General features: G+C 39.7%; 1 protein-coding gene across 2 annotated transcripts in view; it reads right to left on the bottom strand.

Moving 5' to 3' along the window:
* Positions 1–1724: 1724 nt before the first annotated feature.
* The window catches only part of mink1 (misshapen-like kinase 1), a 29300-nt gene continuing 13491 nt past the window's right edge, over positions 1725–17533 (bottom strand). The window contains exons 12-32 of one of the 2 annotated variants that reach the window (XM_084565505.1): positions 16699–16806; positions 16125–16211; positions 14383–14559; positions 14125–14295; positions 13531–13689; positions 13058–13137; positions 12849–12952; positions 12657–12748; positions 12360–12383; positions 11795–11946; positions 11526–11643; positions 10395–10511; positions 10006–10117; positions 9649–9798; positions 8930–9073; positions 8349–8483; positions 8113–8213; positions 7837–7986; positions 7586–7745; positions 7341–7480; positions 1725–6439 (exon numbers count right to left, since the gene is read on the bottom strand). In XM_084565505.1, coding sequence (XP_084421631.1) covers positions 6356–6439; positions 7341–7480; positions 7586–7745; positions 7837–7986; positions 8113–8213; positions 8349–8483; positions 8930–9073; positions 9649–9798; positions 10006–10117; positions 10395–10511; positions 11526–11643; positions 11795–11946; positions 12360–12383; positions 12657–12748; positions 12849–12952; positions 13058–13137; positions 13531–13689; positions 14125–14295; positions 14383–14559; positions 16125–16211; positions 16699–16806 — 2565 coding nt within the window. In that variant the 3' untranslated portion in view covers positions 1725–6355. The remainder of the gene's footprint in view (positions 6440–7340; positions 7481–7585; positions 7746–7836; positions 7987–8112; positions 8214–8348; positions 8484–8929; positions 9074–9648; positions 9799–10005; positions 10118–10394; positions 10512–11525; positions 11644–11794; positions 11947–12359; positions 12384–12656; positions 12749–12848; positions 12953–13057; positions 13138–13530; positions 13690–14124; positions 14296–14382; positions 14560–16124; positions 16212–16698; positions 16807–17533) is intronic. The other variant, XM_084565506.1, reaches the window with a different exon arrangement.

The raw sequence follows: 17533 nt of genomic DNA on the forward strand, positions 1-17533 counted from the left end.
AAATAAATTTACATTGGCTGTTTGATCACACGTGGTAAGGACCTGAATCTTTATGATCTTCAATATAATACTAATTTAATGTGTAATAGTGTAATTTAATGTCTTTGTTATATCATATTGATCACTGATAATCAACTCATATGGCTCAGGTAGTGAATTTAAGTGAAATTGATGTTTTCGTTTTCAGCCACCAGGGGGTGCTGCAACTCATTCTGCATTTCCAACTCACAACGACGATAAAATGACTTCCGTCTCCAGAAACGACATAAATAAATCACATAAATACAATTAAAATGAGTTTAATCAGTGTATGAGTTTGGTTGTAAAAGTTAAAAAGTTGTCTTTTACAGTGGAAATTGTAACTGAGCAGTTGCCTCCTGTTTGATCAAGTGACTGGGACAAGAGGTCCAGGAGGATAATGACACCATGATGTGGTTTAACAATGAAGTATACTCCACTCTGTCCACTGCAATGGGATTATTAAGTATGAAAATTATTATTTTGGAGGGTCAGTAATAACCACTGGTGTGATAATAGTCAGAATATGTAACTAAAAAGCAGGCAGCAGGTGAAACTGGGTAACTTCACTTCCGGCACCCGTTCCCTCAGCACTGGCGCCCCCCAGGGATGTGTTCTCTCCCCACTGCTCTTCTCCCTTTACACTACTGACTGCACCTCAAGGGACCCCTCTGTGAAACTCCTGAAGTTTGCAGACGACACCACCGTCATTGGACTCATCCGGGACGGCGACGAGTCTGCATACAGAAGGGAAGTGGAACAGTTGGTCCTCTGGTGCAGTCAGAACCACCTGGAGCTAAACCCGCTCAAGACTGTGGAGATGACAGTGGACTTTAGGAAGAGACCCACATCAACATCTCCTCTCACCATTCTAAACAGGACAGTTCCAACTGCAGACTCATACAGGTTCCTCGGGTCCACAATTTCACGGGACCTGAAGTGGACCTCCCACATTGACTCCATTAGGAAGAAGGCCCAGCAGAGGTTGTTCTTTCTGCGTCAGCTCAGGAAGTTCAACCTGCCTCAGGAGCTGCTGACCATCTTCTACACAGCTATAGTCCAGTCTGTCCTGACCACATCCATCACTGTCTGGTTTGGATCCGCCACCAGGCAAGACAGGGACAGACTGCAGAGAACAGTCAGGTCTGCAGAGAGGATCATTACTGATCTTCCCTCCATTCAGGACCTGTACCGGTCCAGGGTCAGGAAGCGGGCCAGAAAAATCACCACAGACCCCTCACACCCTGGCCACAATCTGTTCAGACTCCTCCCCTCAGGTCGGCGTTACAGAGCGGTGTACGCCAAAACCACCCGACACAAGGACAGTTTCTTCCCCTGGGCTGTCGCTCTGTTGAACTCTGAGTAGTCACAGAGTGTGAGTCCATACACATGATCAATAAACTATTTTTGTATATACTCACTGTACAATAACCCCAGTTTGGTGTATATATTATCCTGTTTTTATGTGTACAATTTGAAGATTTATTTTATTTTTATCTTATTTATCTTATTTTTTATTTTTATTTATTTATTTATTTTTTTTATCTTATTTATGATGCTTGAGTACTAGAGAGGAAGGTGCCGGAGTCAAATTCCTTGTATGTGTCATACTTGGCCAATAAAGCTGATTCTGATTCTGATTCTGATTCTGATGTAATAAACAGTTTTCACAGTAGGAAAGAAAGACAGTTGAATCAGACTATAAGTGAGATCAAGGTATTTTATTTTTCAAACAATCTGTAGTAAGACATGAATTCATTCAACACAATCGCTTGAAAGTTTAAAGTTTATCAGTCTATGAAATACAATCTGGAGTTAACCTCTCACAAGTAACACAGACGCGCGCACACTATAACATTGCAAAGATGTTAACGTCTTTTAACAAAAAAAAAAAGTTATTGAAAAAAAGTGTTAGATATTGTAGTTCTGTCAAAGATCCACGTCGTCGTAGAGCTCCCCAAAGTTTGATCTGCCACACTCTCAGCTAGAGCTGCTAATCCACTCATAGTGATTAGAAATACAAGCTATGAGAGAAGAATGCCTCGTCAGAATATTATCTATCATCCATCTATAGATACTTAAGAGTTCATGAAGGCAGTTTCTGGGATATTACTAATAGAACAAGCAACAGGTGATTGTGTTGAACCGACAGAGAGAAGCAATTATTTCTTGTGATCACAAACAAAATAAAGTACAGAAAGATTTCTTTCACACACAAATCCGCCTACATTTAGTCTGCCAAAGGCCACTGAAGATTCACTACCTGCAAGTCACACAGAGATGGACAGTCAGGGTTTTGATTTGTTCAAATGCATGTATTGCTTATAATAAAACACCATCTCTCAGGACAATGCTCCACAACTACAACTCAGCGGCGCCAACCTCTGGTGATCGGCTTACATCTTGGCTGTTCAGAGCTGACTTAATGAATTCAGCATCAAATATGTTTGGAGCCAAACTGATGCAAAATTCCCGAAACCTGTTTGAGTAGTAAGATTCAGCTCTTTTAATACCCCCGTGCCACCAAACGAAACGCTCTCACATCTTAAGGTGCTTTTAGGGAAATCAACAACTGCTGTTCTGCGTTACTTTGTCACTATAATGACATATTATTAAAATATAGTGAACGTTAAGCGTTTATACTTAATTTAATTGCAATGCTTAGAGAAGGTCAGTTATGATGATAAAATAAATGATTACATGGCTTTTTGTTTTCTTTTACATATTTTTATTTTTTTGTTTAAAAGCAGCCAATTTGTTAATTTAATTTTACAGTATTTAGATGTATACATCCTGTGGAATTTTAAGTCATTAAACTGCAAAGGACCACAGATTTTACACATCAAAGTGAATAAGCACTGGTGTGTATTATCATACATATAAACTTGTGTTCCATATTTGTAACTACATACTTGATCAATGCACTTTTCACTTGCTAAAGGCTGCCTGTGTTTGTACATCTGCAAAGCCAAGAGCCTACGACCCCACAATGAGGACCATTAGGCCCGTTATATCTCCACCACAACGCCCTCATGTTGATCCCCGTCATCACCTGAGAATATTAACAGCCTGTCAACTCCATGAAGGCAATTAACACCAGAGGCCAGATCCATCACCAATCTGTGAGTCACCACAAGTGTGTGAATCACAGCCACAGCTGACTCTTCTGGTCACAAGAGGACAGACTTCTAGCTCTGTCTAGATAATGCAACAGAAGCTCTGCAGCGTCCGTCCACACTCACACAGCTGACTACTCGCTTAACTAGAACTTAGACTGATTTCACGCTGACAACTTTAACAACTGATCAAATGAAGAAAGAAAAAAAAAATCCATCTCTGTCAATTATAGCTTTGATCTCGGCCTTAAAATACATTGTGCTTAGATTAATAGAGTGGTACACGTTTTTATATAAATACAAATCTGTCATGTAGATGTACATTCACTTTTATTTCTCAATATAGACTAATTTACATGATTTATAAAATAGGCTTCTCAGAATATATCAAGCTACTCTCCACACTACGAGATTACACAATCAACATCATTAAGAATTATTTAATCTTTGCAGCATCAACCTACATTTTCTGAGCGCACATCATACAGAGAGTTTAATTTGATTTGCGAACAACAACTAAGTTTTCTCTACAAACATTTTCATGGCTTTTCTCTATGCTGGCTCCCACTGTGAGTAGATTTTACACATTACTTTATTATTGCAACTTTCAGAATAGATTATAGTCCGTTGATCATTTTAGGTTTTTACATGTGGTGCCAAAAAAGCATAACAAGTCCATCTAAGGGATATTCTGGATTTGACTTAAGTGCACTTAACTGGCACAGAACACTAATCATAACAAGGGAGCGAATATATTTGTGCCTCTTCTTCATGTGATTTCAAGTAAGAGACAAGTGGGGGTAGGGCACTCACAACCCTTCCTAAAACCTCTCACCTTCCCAACTCCAAGGCACTGCTTAAACTGTAAACATGGCAGATTGATAACAAAAAAAACCAAACAATTTTGATGATAAAAAGCACGAGTGCCAGAGCTCCTGGTGGATTGTAATTGAGCAATTTGAAATGTGGTTCATGGCACATTAAAGATATTTAAGAGTAAAAACACATTCGCTTGAGGGGCAAACAACTTTGATACAGTACTATATCATCAATATATTTCAATGGCTTACATGCACACCAAAGTTTACCGACGTGAAAGTGCTTTCCATGCCCATTTACAAGCTGTTTTATAATGTCACCATTTAGTTAACCATCTCTCTGTATAACTTTTGATTAAACGCTCTCTGCCCTGAACATATTATTCATTCTTGAAATCTTTCTTTTCGACTGTATAAAATATATCCTCATCCCACTGATCACTAACCGAGATTCCTTTCATGATTTCCAAACAATTTTCTAACAGGCAGCTACACAAAAATATAGAGCCTGTCTTTTAACATACCAGTGTCAGCGTTTGTTTATGAGCAGGTAAACTACTTAAAAATCAAGCTACTTCCTGCTGCAGCCTCATACTTCTACCGTATTGTCTGGTGTAGGAGAGCACACACCATCTCCCCTATGCAGTAAAGCATACAGTTAATTCCCTTGTGCATTAGTAAAAGAGAAACTAAAAAAACAAAACTAAAAAAAAAGCTACTGCAGCACAAAACCATATTATTTGTGAAAATGCAGTTGACATTTTGGATTTATATACTGATAGGAAAACATTAGTTATCAGTGATTAGTGATCAGTAGGAATAGTTTCTTCTTCACCATCTATAGTCGCCATTTTACTCTTTTCTTACTTTGGCCTTGATTCATACCCCTGTTGCAAAATATGGTGTGAACTTTGGCAGAATGTATAGATATAAAATATATTAAGTCTCGTGAGTTCCAGCCGTGTTTTCCAAAGTGCCTGATGAGTTGGAGTCCTCTGTGGCATGGCAGAGTCTCCACACATTAAATCTTTCTACTGGCCCAAGACAAATATGAACTATATCACACAGAGAGCTTTTCTACTGCAATTCCCTGGACAAACACGTCTCACAAGAAGATCCACGCTAACAAAATCATCTAAGAACTAAAATTTAATACAGTAGAGTAGATTACTGTGATAGGAGGCTAACACAACCTCCTCCCACATTTCTCTAACAACGTCCTCCTTTAGTGACAAATCTCTTGTCCTATCTCTCTTCTCCAGAGTTGTCCTCTTACTCTGTAACTACTAGCTAAGTACACAAACTCCCCCCCATCTAAGACTTCACAAGAAGAGTATATATTGCAATATAATGGCAATATAATTACAGTAAAATTAAGAATACCAGTAGGCTAATACCAATACAGAATCACTACATATAAATATCAAATTTGTGTATTTCGTGAAACAAAAAGTTTAGATACAAGCCTGATGAGACAAATAATTAATGGTTTTACCTAAACCAGAAAAAAGGCAAAGCGAGGGATTTCACTGACTGAGACGTTTGATTAGTTTTTTTTATTTATTTTTAATCTGAAATTGTCTTTGCTTTTCAAGAATTCAAGGCTTAGTTGCTGTGATTAAGAGTTGCAACTTCATTAGAAAAAGAAAATGAAAAGCAGGACTTCTGGTTACTGTCTACTGTAGACAACTGAAAAGATTTAAACAAGCTACTTTGCCCTGATCTTTAATGTCCCTTTGTAATTAATGTGTGTACTAAATCCTTCCTTTAAGCCTCCCTGAAACTGTAGGAGCCCCAAAACATTGGGGACCACAGTCCACTGTACATGAGCGTTCCAGCATTATATTCATCTGATGTCCCTGTGAACGACGGCTATATAGGAGGCTTGTGAATGATTCATTTCTAAGTGTCAAGCGCTATCTATTTACAGCTCCATTTTGACATACAATATAGGTTAATAATGCCTTCCTCAAAATGTACTGTAGAACCATCAAGGAATGTTAACACACTTCACAATAAGGAACTAAATAGTTACGACTGAACACAAGTCCACCAAGTAAAGTAAATCAAGACAAGAATATATACAGTACAAATTAATAGATGTAGATGGTATTAACATTTGAAGCTCTTCAGAAAATTTTCTTGATTCCAGGGAGAATATTTTCAGGGGGCCTCAGTAGAAACTGCATCTTAAGGAGTGTAGGCTGGAATGGATTTTGAGATTGTTGGTGCATGTGGGCATTTGTCTGTGAGACTGTATGTTTGTGTGTGTTTGTCTTTGGAGCATGAGTGCTTGAGTGTAAGCAGGCTAGAGACAAAGAGAAAGAGATGTTCACATTTGTGTGCATGCGTTAGCAGGAATTTCAGATGCACTTCCACACACTGACCAGAGCATCTGCTCCTTCACCAGTTCATGATGCAGTTTCTGTTCAAAGTCATGAAGTACACCTGGCTGCTGCCTCCAGACCGCACTGAGGCAAAGAACACCTGAGGAACAGCATAGGCAGGGAGGACAAGCATATCAGAAACACTGTTAACATAATGATTAATGATAATGCCAACTTACATTAAGTGGCTATATTTAGAACCTTGCATAAAATGATACAGCGGAAACAAAGCTTGTGTAACATTTCTGGTCTGTGTACTACATCTAGTATCTTATTAGCTAAGCTTAAAGTAATCAACACAAAACAGTGCTGCTCATCTATGGAAGCTGTGATCCCACCGTTTGGTCTGGTTTGTATATAATTGTCGTTTGTGTCCACTTGTGTTTGTACTTGTATTTATTCCACACACTCAACTTTATTTTAGAAATGAATTATATAAATAAAGTTATCATATTATTATCATCTAGCGGCTGTTTAACTTAGCTCAATGATGTTATATGCCGGCAGCATTTCTTGCTGACGGCAGTGACATTTTGAGGTCTGGTCATGACAGTGAAGTTGAAGAATCTACTACAGTACATCTGGAAAGTATTCACAGCACTTTTTCCACATTTTGTTATTAAAAATAAAAAAGTTTTTCATTTTTAATAAATTTAAAAAAATCTCAAAAAAAAAAAAAATTCTTCATGTGATTGTTGGGTGTTGTGTGTAAAATTTTGAGGAAAAAAATATTTAATCCAATTTGGAATAAGGCTGTAACATAACAAAATGTCAAAAAATGTGAAATGCTGCGAATACTTTCCGGATGCACTGTACAGTATGTATGAAACCACAACTTCCCCGTTTCAAATGCACTAACCAGCTGCAGAATGTAGTTTTATATTTAGCATATAGCCAAAAGAGTAATATTGTTCTTCAGTTGTTGATAAAAAGGCTTCCGTTGGCAACCTTAGAGGTGTTGTTCTGCTTACGTTCTGCATGCAAATGTTTCTGTCTCTTACCTTGTCGTTTCTCTCACAAAGGAACTTCAGCCTCTGAGCCCTTTTGTGCATGAAGACACCGTCCAGGTGGCCAGTCTCCACTGATCGGATCTCAATGGCCTTTTCTCCCCATCCCATGATCTGATTTGAGCAGATATGAGCTGCAGAGCAAAGTGTTACATCAGTCACCAGTCAAGCTACGTAAGAGTTAGACACATGACACACCCATTTTTATCCAAGTACACGCTGTTGGGTTTGACTCATACCAACAGACGTGGGCATCTCGCCCCACTGCAGAACGACATCCTTGATGATGCGCCCATAGGTGTTGACATAGACGCCCTCATCCTCGTAGCACAGCAGCATCTCCATGCCATCTGAGCTGGGCAGGAACACAATTGCATGCGGGGTCACATGGCTTTGGATCTGTTTGAGATAAAAAAAAAAAAAAAGTGAAGATTAGTCCTTCTGGTTTAATATCTCCCAAACACTGCTGTCTGACAGTTGTCCCACTTACATGAACAGGGATGTAAATGTCATAATTGTTTCCAGAGTCCACGTCGATAGCATGGAAACCAGCACAAGAACCATAGATAACCTTTAACCTCTGACCTTCCTCCACTGTCAGGTCAACAAGGACAGGCCTGTGTGGCAGGTCTGCAAAAGACTAGTTTAAAGGGGCACAAGGGGTTTGGAAGCAGAAAAGGAGTGTGAGTAGACAATCAACTTGAATGCTCTTGGTGTAGACTGATCCCACATTACTGACCCCACTCATAGGAAAGGGGAGACTTACCTTGAAGGCCATGAATTTATGATAGGGTTTGGGCGCCCAAGCATAAACTTCCACCGCATTCTTCAAAGCAATCACCAGGAACTTTATCCTCTCATATTTCACTAGACAGAACAACCACAAAGGCCATCTGATATTAGACACTAGTGATCAATAATTTACTGTGCCAAATGCATTCATCAGAATTTGTATGGAGTGGAATAGACAGCAGCAATAAATAGCTATTATCTGTCACTCACCGACTTTGTAGTGCACACAACCCTCCATTTCCCCCACAGTGGTCCAACCTTGCTTCTTTTCCACCTCAGGGTCATTGTGGAGTATTTTATTCCTCAGCCACGCCAGGTAGTACACACGCACTTTGTTTTTCTTGCCTAGAGAGACGAACGCGGAAGATCAATTACAATGAAACCACATTAAAGTAATTACTTAAATACATTTATAGTGTGGTTAAAATTATCTTTCAGATTTGTAACATCCTTTAATATCCTTTATAGTTACTGACACATTTCTAAACATACAATATAACTAGATTACTAATATTATGAAATCTGACAAAAGCATCAACAATATTTTTATCATCCATATTATGACATGGTTTTTCAACATCTACAAACCCTAATATGCTGTATATTGCACAAATAAAAGCTACTTTCCTGCCAAGTTAAAAATGCAAAGTGAAATTATTGCTCTGAAAATATCAGCCTAATTTGGCTTCCAATGTTTGGGATTCCTTTATAGAGTCATCTTATGCCAAAAAGCACAGTCAGCCTTAACCAACTGTAGTGAGAGCAGACTGGCAGTGAGCCGCAGCTATGACCTGATATGGTGATGAGCAGGTTGAGGCCTTCCAGGACGTCCATCTGTTGGAACCTGCGGGAGTTGATGAGGGGGTAAACCTTGCCCTGACCACTACGGTCCAGAAGCTTCAAACCGTTCTCTGTGCCTACCAACAGGTTCACACCTGGGGACACACACACATGCACAAATAAATAGATTTGTTTTATCTTGAATGAAATGATTATAATTACTGCTGTAAAATAATTCTGCAGGACACCTGTGATGTAACTACTGTCTAGTCTGCCATGCTTCTATTTCCCATTACCATTTCCACATCACACTACCAACATCATTTTATTGAGAGCCAAATAAAAGATACTTTAATGGACACATCATTTGAACGTAAACTGTTAACTATTGTATCTACATACCTATTTGCAAGATCTATCAGTGTGATCTGCCAGGCTTCAGATTGTCAAATACAAATACAACTGTAAAGCAAATGTTTTCCCTTCATACATAAAAAGAGTCATCACCGTGGCATAATACTGTGTTTCTGGGAAAAAACAACTGTCGTTCAAGTCTAGAAAAGTGTAAAATGATCTGATAATGAAAGAGAAAAAAAAAAAATTAAAATAGATGTGTGGCATGTCCAATAGTCATATTGGCATATTTCTAAACGTATATATACCCTATTGTCAGTGATGAGTGAGCTGAAGCTAATGATCCAGCTTTTTTTAGCATTGAATTTGTTCTCACCCCAGAGTGCAGCACACAGGATCTCTGAGTTGAACCTCTTCTTGTACTTGCGGATCTCGGGTGTGTCATTGGGGGGCCGTGTGTTAGTGGGATTGACATTCACCATGGATCCTTTCCTGACCTCCATCTTCAGCTGCTCAAACCTGGAGCCTACAAACAGAGGCACCAATGGGAAGGGCTTAATTGAACAGGGTCAACCAAGACACCTAGTCATACTTTGTGGCTTTTAATTATATTCTGTTAATAAGTTACATTGCATAGAACATATGTTGTAATAGCCCTAAATCGTAGGTAATTACACTTGCTTCTAGAATTGCAAGGAGAGGCTGCTGCACATTTGAAAAGCTTCTGACTCACCGCTGATGGAAATGTTATCCTCTGTGCCTCCTGGTGACTGGTACATTCCCAGATCAACAAAGGTGGTAAAGGAAGACTTGCCAGATGCCTTAACCAAACCTCTGGACTGATACTGGAGGAGCAGAGAGAGTGTATGTGTTGGACAATGCTTGAGTAAACATCGTGTAAATGGAGATTTTATTTTGTGTAACAAAACATTAAAGACTGATTTTGTGGCATCAAGACAGTTTAAGATTTACATTACTGATGATAGTGCACTAACAAACTGACCATTACAAAATTTGATCTGTTATGGGTGGACGCTCATGGCTGAAACGATGGCAAATATGGAACACATAAAAATAAACTAGGAATTTAGGACTGATATACTTAGCAACAGCAAAACTTACATCATAAACAGAGTCCTTCCCAGGGGAGGAGTGAGTGGCTGAATCAGTGGGGGAGTGAGAGGGCTGCACCACATCTGGCAAGTTAGTGTATCCATTATGGCTCCGCTTCTCTGGGGTCTTCAGGTAAAATAAACACACACACACACACACAAACACACACGTATTACGTACCGACACATCAGACATAGATCTAGGCTACCCTGCTGCACCAATTACTAGGATAGGAAGTAAAAAAGTTATAAAACTTGTCCTTGAATCTGTTCTGTTTTCTGTCACCATCAAGGCCAAATAGTTAGGACTTGTCCAGGTTGTAGCAGGTTCTGTCAGGCTCAACCAAATGTCAGTGGATGCTTCCCAACCTCAGTTCTTTTAGCAGAACAGCTTGCAATTTATTGTGCATTCTCAGTTTTTGATAGTGTAAGTTAAATGTATGCTTTATACAAACCGTACATATATGATGTTCTCTAAGAAAGATCCAGAGAAATTCATGGTCTACTTTATGAATCTATTTGAGAGCTACACTTTCTAATTTTTCTAAATAACCATATTTTATGCAAACAAAGGGAAGGAGGAGGGAACTGGGTAGACTCATTTGCACAATGTCATGAAATGAGTCCTTGAAGATATAACTGACCATTCTAGTCTAAAGGTACAGCTTCCACTGTTCTAATGTGTTCAGTGGTGTGGTGTCAGTGAGACTAGTCTGAAAACATGCTTTAAAAAGCAGAAAGCATTTTTTTTATTGTATGCGTGAAAGTAATCAAAATTCTTCTTCTGTGTGTAACTAAACTATTGCACTTCAGCAAAAGTGACACTTCTCACATTCAACTCATTATGAGGCACCTGGAGGATGTATGCCGTCTGTATGGATGTCTCTGCAAATACTGAGATGTCTGCCAAGCTAACTGCAGTTGGCTTAAGGGTGGCTTCAGGCAATGTACAAAATAAAAAATAACAGTCTGAAAGCTACCAACAACACATGAGAATACAGAAGCTGTGGCTACATAATATTATATATTATTTATATTATATTGTTTATTATAATATTATTCAATCCTGATGTCTAACATATTAATTTCCAAATAAAATTCTGATGCATTTTAGACATCATAACAGAGAGAGATGACTTACTCTCTGCACCAGCATGGTCTGATCGCCATAGCTTCCAGCTTGCTCTCCTTCTACCCCCTCGCCCTCGTCTTCATGAACAACCATGGTGTTGACTGAATCAGTGTCTGCATCCCTGTGGCTGAAGGAAAAGAATCAAGGACTAAGTATAGACTGACTGTAATGGAAATGTGGAACATTTAACAGAAATGCTGAATTCTTTATTTCAAAATGATACTGATGCATAAAAACACTTTGTTGCTTCCTGAACTGTCAGTATTTGTGGTGGTTACCGATCTGTGGGGCTTTCTTCCTCCTCGGCTCCCTCACCACTCTCGCTTTCTTCACTACTCTCACTGCTCTCTGAAGATGAGGAATAATCATTGGCCTTGACCGGGGGCCTTGGCGGCTCCTCAGCACGTTCCTTGGCAAAAAGGCCATGGTCCTGCACACACATACACCACCGCTTACTTTAGGAATGCATATAAAATGTGCCTTGAAGACGATCTATAAAGTCAAAGTAGCAAAATAAGGCAACACTAATATATGCACACTAACATTAAAGACAATCCAAACACAACTGAAGATGAGGGGGACATTATGAAGATGAGCTCAGCAGTCCCAATGTAAGCAGCTTGGAATGGTTACAAGGCAAACAGCAACAGAATAAATGCAAATACATTGAAAAGATTGTTATATAAGGAAAGCAATTTCATTCAAACATGGGACATGATTTACCCGACAGTGCAGAGCATGCCTTTAACTCTGTATGAACATTATACAGCTAATGAACGCAAATACAAGCTCATGCATGAACAATGAGCATAGAAAAACACAGGAAGACACAGTGATACTAACCTCCCCTATAGCCCTCTTGTAACTCTGCATATTTGATGTAAAGTCAACAAACAGAGATTTGAGAAAAGGAGAAACGTGAGTAGTGCCTAAAGTGTAATGTTAATGTGAGGAGAAAATCTTTAGTTAGAATACTAGAACTCTATTTACAGGTGCATTTAAGATCAAACTAAGATTACTAAGTTAGTTATTTCTATTTTTTCACTGCTTATATGAGACATGCACACATTCAGTAAGTTTTTCAAAGAAGGGGCTAGTGAAAGACAGCCAATATAAGTTCTGTTTGAAAGAACCACTTACAGCAGGGCGTCCAGGGCGGGAGGAGGTTCGAGACTCCCCCGGCTTATGACGACTATCATGAGAGAGAATGGGTGAATCCATTTTAGAGGAACCTAAAAATAAAACAAATTGGTAAAGTCTAGTTATAGTTCTGATATCAGGCTTACTGCAAAGATTCAGCTGAGAAATGGCAATGGGGACGTAGGGACTCACTGAGAATGCGATGCCTCTCTAGAGAGCCAGTCTGGGGCAGATTGGATATGATGCTCATACTGTCTCCTCTCTCCCAGCGATCATTGCGGCTGAGATCTGGATTACTGCCATGAGGACACAAATCTGTTACCTCAAGTTATCATTACAACTTATCACCATTTAAAAGGCTTTCATTTAGGAAAATATCTGATCTAAAAAGTATTCAGTACCTGGCTCTTACTGGATGCCTTATGCCAGAGGTTAAGTTGGTGTTAAGAGCTGTGGCAATAGATGTTGTCCTCTGGGGAATCTGAGGACAGTAACATCATATTCTCACATTTACCAATAAAAAGCAAACAAAGATGTTTTTTCTTTTAATCATTAATAAAACACTTAATAAGGAACAGTATTTTCCTAGAAAGCATGTACATGGACATGTGGTCCAAGACACACCACCGTGATTCACGTCACTGTAATCTTCAAATGGTCTACTGTCAAATGTGTACAGAATACCAACTCTTCTTGGTCTTCGTGAGGTTAAGTTTTTACTTCTTAAAAATGAGACCTTTAAATGTCCAATTGTAGTCCAACTGACATGACACTTGTTTGTAGATACCAGAGTTCCAGAGAAAAAAGAGCAAACTGGGGTTATCTTTTGAGTTGTACACCAAGTGCTGAGCCAAAACCAGCCATTGAATCTTACCTTGGGTGGGAGTTCTACATCTGGCAGGCGGATCCAGGGGCCACGATCCTCTCGGATCTGATGTGCCTGTGGACCCGGGGTTTCAGAGGTTGGGTCTGAGTTCTGGCGTACCAGCTCTCTAGAGTGCATGGGGCGGGGTGTGGGGTTGAGGGAGGGATCCTGGGTGGGGAAGGCGGACATGGTCTTAGTGGGCTGGTCACAGAGGGACTGGGAGCGAGGGACAGGTGCAGCATAAGGCTTCAGAGGAACCAAGTGAGCCATCTGGAACTGCAGAGGACAGGAGGAGGAGCAGCAGCAGCAGCAGAACACCAGGAGGGAGGAGTAGTCGAGCAGAATGAATGAATGCATAAGACAGCAGGAGAAGAAGGTCGAAGTGTAGAAGAATGCATAGTTGTGTTTGAATTTCAAGGTGAATTTGTAATACGTAGAAATAGATAATAGATGGGTAGAAAAGGGGAAGGAGGAAAAGAAGAAAAAGAAGGCGTAAATAAGGAGGCATAGACAATTAAGGATAAAGCAGTTCAAGACTCAGAAGCAGAAAGGAATAAGCAGTTGTATCTTTTGCCGTTATAATGAACAACATCTTAAACCCACCTTGCCCTGCCCCCCTTGGGGTTCAACTGGCCTCTGCATTGGTGGGGTCTGTGCAGACTGGACCACTCCTGACTGGCTGATTGAGTCAGAGCGTGACTGGATGGCAGTGTCAGAGACAGTGGTGCAGATTTTAGGCGAACCCTGTCTGTTGAGCTTACTTCGCTCCTCCACCTGGAAAAAGGAAGGAGGGATTTACTCTGTAGTGTGCAGTAGTTTGACTGTGGCATGTAATGCTTTAAATATGGATAGGATTGCTACCTCACGGGCCCAGGTGGGTTTGTTGTTGGGCTCCAGGTTTTTATTGTAGTGGTAAAGCTGGGGCTTCTTTTCTTGCTGTTGTTGTTGCAAAGACACCAGGTAGGCATGCTCCTGCTGCAGCTGCCTTTGCAGCCGCTCTGACTGACGCTGCTCCTCTAGCTGCTTGCGCTTATACTCCTGGGCAAAAAAAAACACACTATAGTCAAGATGTTGCTTCCCTAACACTGCACTGAATAGACAGGCAGCTCATAAGCAAACTGACAAAATATGCAAAATATGCATTAATTTAAAATACAGGCAGAGGTTTGCATTGTAGATGTCTAATAATAAATGTTTTGGGCTTGATATCCTAGTACTCCTATTTCAGTACAGCACTCAATTGCCTACCCACATGAAAAGAATATTGATCATGTCTGTAACTTGAGGTTTGTGTTCAATACAGACAGTGTGAAAATGAGTCAGTTGACTTATTGGTTTTTTCATTGTGAGATGTAGGCATGGGCCTCCAAGCCTACTGCCACTGCATTCATAAAGAAACAAGGAATAACAGAAACGTCAAAGCTTCTGAGATGAAAATGAGAGTTTCAACTGTGAGTCACCACAATATAGGCTCCACTGCACTTCTTTTTAAAAAAAAGCTGAAATTAGATCTGGTATAAAGTTACATTTATACAATATTTACATCATAGGTGCAAGTTCTGAAAAACACTTTCCAAAGTTAAATACATGTTATACTCAACTACAAACGTGCCCATTAATTAGTGGATTATTTATCATTTGATTGACATTTTATTAGCTCTTCAGCATCTTCACTATCTAATGAAATGCATAACAGGAAACCCTCTTATTTTAAAATAGCTACAGCAAGTGTTTTGTTTGCATTTGCAGATTTAATTAAAACAGCACAGGGAGCAGATGTACGTAACAGTTGTGAGCCAATACTTGTAAGGGTGGCTTACATCTATTATGTAGAAAAGACTGTATAAGAAGAACTGGATGCTGTGTTGAAGATAGTGCTAGTACAAAGAAAGTTGATCACGAGGTGCATACACTGAAAATTACTCTTCCAGCTCTCAGGACTGTTCCTAAGAGTTTGCTGAACACATCATCTCTGCTAATTGCACTGACCCCCTAAAACTGCAGCAGGGGGAGTGTCCTGTGAATGAGCCTGTGCTCTGGTCCCTATTTAAACATGCATACACACAAAAATTATGTATATACTTGGAGGGTTATGTGAAAAAAAAAAAACATGCCTCCAACATACAGTATATACTTTAGGTCTGGATTATTTCTCCTTCGACAAAACCGGAACAAAGAGTTCAATCCTAATGACAGCCAACTCCTACGCTCCACAGGAGGGAGCTAAAACAATGATGCCAGGAATGTGGCAATTCTACCATTCAGTGTAAGCAAGATATACTCTCAAAGCTGCCCCACAAATCTAGGTCATTGCAGGTGTTTTCAAGATATGCAATACTGTGCCATCTACTTATTTAGTAACAAATTTGAGCAGAGCTGTTAGAATCTGATTATAAAATCATTTATTTCCAAACACAAGCAGGCATGTAACACTGCAGTTTTTGATTTATGAGAACAGAAGAATGCCATCTTGATTCATGAAATATATGTCAGTCCTGATCAATTAACCTCCTTTACTGATGAGGTTTTATAACCAAGAGGTGGAGATGGAAACCTCTGCAGTCAAAATAAAATATGATTAGTGAGTAGTAAGGACTAATTACCATAAGCAGTGCCTGCTCCTGAAGCAACTGCTGCTGAAGGATTTCTAACTGCCGCTGCTCTTCTTCTAACTTATGTCTGATGAACTCCTGAGGAAAAGTGAGGAGGCAGGAATGATAAGCGTTAAGGAGCAGATAAGAATTATGTAATGTCATTCCAGGAATAGAAAGGTGTTTCTGATGTGGTAATAGAGGTATATGTAGTATCCCTTAAAACAAAACAACACTCTCAGCAGATTGTGATAAATCACTAGAGTTAGAATAATCAAAACATATAGCAGCACACTGTGACTGTAGCAAGACATTAAATATGTATTTGGCACTTTTAGGTGATGGTGCTATGATGCCAGACTCTTGTGTTGCTGAGGGTAGACTGGAAACGGAGCATAAGAGATGCAGAGAGTGCACCCACAGAAAACTCATCTCTGAGTAAATACACTAATTTAGACCCTTGCTGCTATGGCAACCTACTCATGGATTTTCACCACCAGAGCAACTTGCACAGTGTTGTGTTGGACACACCCACACTTCACACTGATTGGATGATTACAGCCCCACGTCTCCTGTGGTTGGTTACCTGCTCCCTCTCTGCCAACCTTCTATCTTCCTCCCGTCTCATATCGTCAAGTCTCCGATGGGGACCCTTTTCTTGCTGCCTCACCATATCTCGCTCTTTTCTCTGTTGCTGGGAGAGAACAGTGACAGGGAAAAGAGAAATGAGTAGAGAGGCTCTGACTGCACAGAGGATTTTACCTGCATATAAGCAAATTCTCCCCTGCAGAAGAGTTGTATCCAGGGAGTAAAGGGAGCAGAATCGCAGGGCAGAAAAGAGAGGCAGATAAGATAGTCGAGGAGGTAAAGGCACATTAGGGCAATGCCTCTTTAATGCAGGTAAACAACTTAAAAATACTGCAAGATAGGCACACATAATTGCACTTGCACTAAATGAAATCCCACATAACTCCTAAAAGATTTCACAGTAACTAACCCAGGGTTACATAGCTATGTCTTCCAAAGTCTTAAGCAGTATACTTACCATTTCCATTTTCAAAAATGATGTCTAACATAACCTTTTGGCAATAGTGTGATGCAGTGGATGTATCACACTTTTCCCTCTACAATATTTACCCAATATTTGTACTTGCATATACACTATACAATAATAACAAAAGAAAAACCGACAACAAAGATTGTTATAGGAAACGTTGTGGGTGAAGGTATTAAAATAAAACATAAAAAGATAAGAAAATTATATTTCACCAGTAAGCCAGATCTGAGATGACCGACATGTGATCATAATCTTTGATTCATGTCTGGTGGTGTGAAGTACTACAGCTAGATATACAGAACATTGTGAAAAGAGAATAGATATGGTTTCTATGCATTAGTCAAATTAATACATACTGCCCAGG

The sequence above is a fragment of the Chelon labrosus genome (genome assembly GCF_963514085.1).
Source record: "Chelon labrosus genome assembly, chromosome: 17".
NCBI lineage: Eukaryota > Metazoa > Chordata > Actinopteri > Mugiliformes > Mugilidae > Chelon > Chelon labrosus.